The following is a 4,480-nucleotide window of genomic DNA, read 5'->3' as shown; positions in this document are numbered from 1 at the left end:
TTAGGGCACACGCTTTTTATTACTTGGGGACCATACGCCGCGTTTCATGGAACGACACTACTGTGTCACATTGAAGGTTCCATGATAACCGCCTTATGAACACATCTGCGGAGGTTTCTAAATTCAAAATTTTACTATTTCATGTTTAAATGTTGAATTCTGCTTAAGCCGGTGCTAGGGGGCGTGGACGGTAACTTGCACTTTCCAATACCGTCCATGAACAGGGTCAATCAAACCGAGCCTGCAACATTTTCAATTTTGCCGTGTTGGGCTTTCTTTAGGGATTCTGTATTTATCTATTTTTCGGACTTCATGGTCATTTCACGTAACTCGGGCAATTTAAAATCATTTTTAAAGCATTTGTGTGTGTTACTCTGTCTCTTATGGACACTAAAGTAATAAATAATAATTTTAATGGAAATTTATATATTAAGTCCTTACCTATTTCCTTATAATAATTAATAACTGCTTTTATAGCTGTCAAATGACGTCATCATACATGTCATAGACACACAGATCCATTAAAAATGAGGCGTCATTTTTACGCAGTTCATTTATTAAATGCGATTGAATTACAAGATATAAAAGCACAAGCATCATCTGGCAATTACCATGCCAGATGAAATTTACCACCATGTATAATATTACCTTTACCTTATGAATGGCGTTCAATAATAACAACTTCGATTTTGTTTTATTTAGTATTTAAAAAGGAGGTTGCCATAAAAAAATGTGCAACCTATATTTCATTTTTTTTTTTAAATTCATCGAATAGTCTCATTCTGTCAGTGCCCAGACAACACACTTCTTTCCGAATTAAATCTGCACAGCTGATTTCTCATCAGCATTTTTTTTTCTCTCAAACACTTATACATTGTTTGTTTATTTTTTTCAGAGATAAACAATGGGTGTATTCGAAGATTTATTTTATCCCGGAAACCCCGAAAGAAGGGCTAAATTACAACAAAACTTAGGGGCACTCTACAATAATCTGACTATAGATGTGACGGCCACAAATGATCTTGTCGACATCATTAACACGCATTTAAAAGGGAACCTTAAACGCGTGTCTATTGACACAAAAGCGACGGTAAGAGCTAACGCTCAGAGCATTGCAGACTGTGCTGATGCCATCAACAAGTTTGTCAAACAAAAGGTTAAAGAGATAAAAACCAAACTGGATCCGAAGATATTCAAAATACTTATGGACGTATCTGTTTCATTTGAAGAAAAAATCAAAGTCGCAGAAGAAGTTGCAGAAAGCCTCGGACCGATTGGTGGCATTGTCGGATTTTTTCTTGTTCAACAATAGCTGAAATGGATTTCTTAGAAAATGTTGTAGAGGTAGTTGGTGAGACAATAACGGCTGCGTTTTCAGCTATTGTTGTCGGAGTCTTATTTCTTGGTATTGATGCGATCGCTGAGGCAATTATTGGGGCAATCGAAAGGGACGAGCTGAATGCGGATTGACAAAACCGATAAATGTGTAGCAAGCATGCAAAAAATGACAGGACCATACATTGCAAAGGTCGAGGAAATCAAGGTGAAAATTGAGATGCTGAAGCCAAAGCCAAAATAAACTGTATATGATATACAAATGGAAATATATATCAATTTTTTATTCATGTATGCCGGTAATAAGCACAGATACTGTAATAGAGCTATATTTTCAACTTCTAGCTGAGGCGAAATAAATATTTCATTTTTCTTTTCATTTTAACTGGTTTAACAACATTCATTTCATTTGTAACAGCGTCGCATTTATATTACATTTCAATGTGGTTACATTTATCTCATTTTATCGAAATAAAACAATATATTAATGGAGCGTGACGGTAACTCGAAAATAGAACAGAATCTTTCAACTATAAAATTTATATATGAAAACAGCAATATACAATACAATATACATTTAATATTTATCTACACATGTGATATATAAACAAATAAAAATGATATCAATTATAGTTGAATCTTATCAATTTAGCTTTGTTTTCATTTACGACTCCAATATGTTGCCTCCAAATGGAAGGAAATTGTAAACTCTAAATGGCAATGATATTTCATTGATTTTAAGAACCAAGTAGATCTTAAATCTCAAAGTCACCGCAAACGAAAAACAACAAAGATGTGACCGTTGTTTTTGTTTGTGAAAAATCAAGACTGAGTGGCATTTTTTTTCGAAATGAATGGATATGTTTTTGTATTGAGCATTCAAAATATATATAAGATAAAATCAAATTATTATTTCACTGTCCAATCAAATTATCATATGAAAATATAACGATTTTCCCCCCGATATGCCAAATACTTAAAGTAACTAGTGCAGCAAATGAATCGCCTTTTTTGTACGGAGTATTTTCATTGGTCTGATGTGTTCGTATATTTGTCATGCAACATTGAATAGTGAGCTTGAACAAAATTGCTTTGAATCATCTACCTTTTGTAAAAGTATAATCGCCCCGGGTATTTCATTTGTTTATGAAACAAGCTTTAATAATTGTTTCATGACCATCCGAAACTATTATGCGCAGATCCTGTGGGATACTTGTTGTGTAGTTGTAGTTGTAGTTCTTCTTGTTGATCTCTATAAATGTTACATAAATTATTTCCCAAAAGTCGAACTTTGCATACCCTTACTCTATGATATATGAAAACAAGATCAATATGAAAATGCGACATTCAAGGCGTATATGGGAAGACATAATCCAAAGGTACAATGCAAAGAGCATATATTAAATAGCTTGGCATGTAGCATGTAACATTTTGGTTACTGACAACATTACTGTGTGTTTGCATTAATTAAAATATATATCGTAAATGAATAAGTACCTGCAATATGTATTAACTCAATAGAAAGTCGATCACTGTTAAAGATCTAAGCAAAACATTTGAATAGTTTTATTGTTATATTCACTAAGTACATTTTTATGCCGGCTACATCGTCCATATATTAAGTTTGTGTCATCTTAAATTCCAACTTATTGAATTTCGTCATATGCCTTGTTTTCCATTTTATTACGTGAAAACATGTTAATTGTAACAGCAAGCAGGTTGTATTTACTTAAATATTGTTTCTCAGATCTTCGAGAAGCACTTTCTGCTGTTTAAAGCATCTTACAATAAAAATTGTCATGAAGTGTAGAAAAGTAGCAAAATGAGAATTTATATCTAGAAATAGTTTCTGTTTATTTCAACAGAAAATGATATTAAAACAATACGTGTAGCAGCAACAACAAACAGGAAAAAAGTAATGAACGAACACACCAACGAACGAACGAACGAACGAAGTATCATATAAAACATTATTAGTGTTGATTGATTGATTGATTGATTGATTGATTGATTGATTGGAAACACATAAAGCTGTTATTAATGAGAAATTGAAATCGTTAATTCACGAAGTTGAGTCGTGAATTTGTGGAGTTGAAATCGGGAATTAATGAAGATGAAATCTGGAAATAATGAAGTTTTAATGTCCCCACAGGTCTTTCGTAGTTACGTTTCCTTACACTATGCTCTCCTAACATTTGTTTAATTATTGATATACCAATATACATGTATCAGCAACTTGTAATGAATAACAATGAAATACTCATATATTAACCCCCTAAAAGGAAAATATATTTAACAGTGTTTTTTTTTAATTATAAAACTGCCTATTTTTACTTAAACTTTCAATAAAACGATAAGGCTAAAATAATTATATGCGTAATTGAATTTTTTTTCTGATCGTTCTTTTGCTATGCTAACCTGACATGATTTCCTCGCCCATGCAGAAACTTGCGTAGGACAGACATTTCACGACCTGAACAAAGATTTACAAGACGTTAATAATCATGATCAATGCTGCGTAACTTGAGGTTCAAAATATTTAATATCATATAAAAACATAACTTTTAACAGGCAAAAAAAAAACATTTACAACAACAAAAGAAGCGTAGCGGCCGAGTTTACCATGATAATATATTAAAATGATGACTTTTTCTCTTTATCCTGTTTTACAATTCCCCCGTGTGACCACGTATGACCTGTAAATGCATAATGCATATTGATGGTTTTTTTTGTGTGTCTGTTTTATCTACCACTCGATTTCTTTTCTTGATAACGAAATGAGAATTTCAAAATTATAATGTGATTGAGATACATGTGTATGATAAAATATGACGTAAGAAAAGGTACATACGCTGATGATATTAAATAACTGATATTGGCTACGAGTCAAGAAGTGTATTTCATTATTAATCTTTATAATTATAAAATATAAAGAGAGTTAAATCAGCAGTATAATTATAACATTTAATGTATGCATTCTTCAATAAACCAGTTTCATTGCCCCCCATTTTGATTAAAAGATGAACACGCACTTCGCAAATGCTATAGAATGTTTGGACAAAACAAATTAATTCCAAAGGATTGATTTTTTTCCTGCTTCTTTAAATTGATAATTAAATTAACAAAACCGAGCGTTTGTAGCATA

The 4,480-nt window shown here is 32.1% G+C and overlaps 1 protein-coding gene across 1 annotated transcript; it reads left to right on the top strand.

Annotated features, from left to right (window-relative positions):
• The first annotated feature begins 904 nt into the window (after positions 1 to 904).
• Positions 905 to 1,312, top strand: LOC132741700 (single-pass membrane and coiled-coil domain-containing protein 3-like). The gene has a single exon (XM_060729927.1). It carries the CDS (start codon positions 905 to 907, stop codon positions 1,310 to 1,312), a length of 408 nt encoding a protein of 135 aa, XP_060585910.1.
• Positions 1,313 to 4,480: the final 3,168 nt, after the last annotated feature.

This window comes from Ruditapes philippinarum, unplaced genomic scaffold (assembly GCF_026571515.1).
Source record: "Ruditapes philippinarum isolate M1 unplaced genomic scaffold, ASM2657151v2 ctg737_1_1_1_1, whole genome shotgun sequence".
NCBI lineage: Eukaryota > Metazoa > Mollusca > Bivalvia > Venerida > Veneridae > Ruditapes > Ruditapes philippinarum.
Note: the sequence above shows the minus strand (reverse complement) of the source record. Positions and strands in the feature narration are given on the sequence as shown.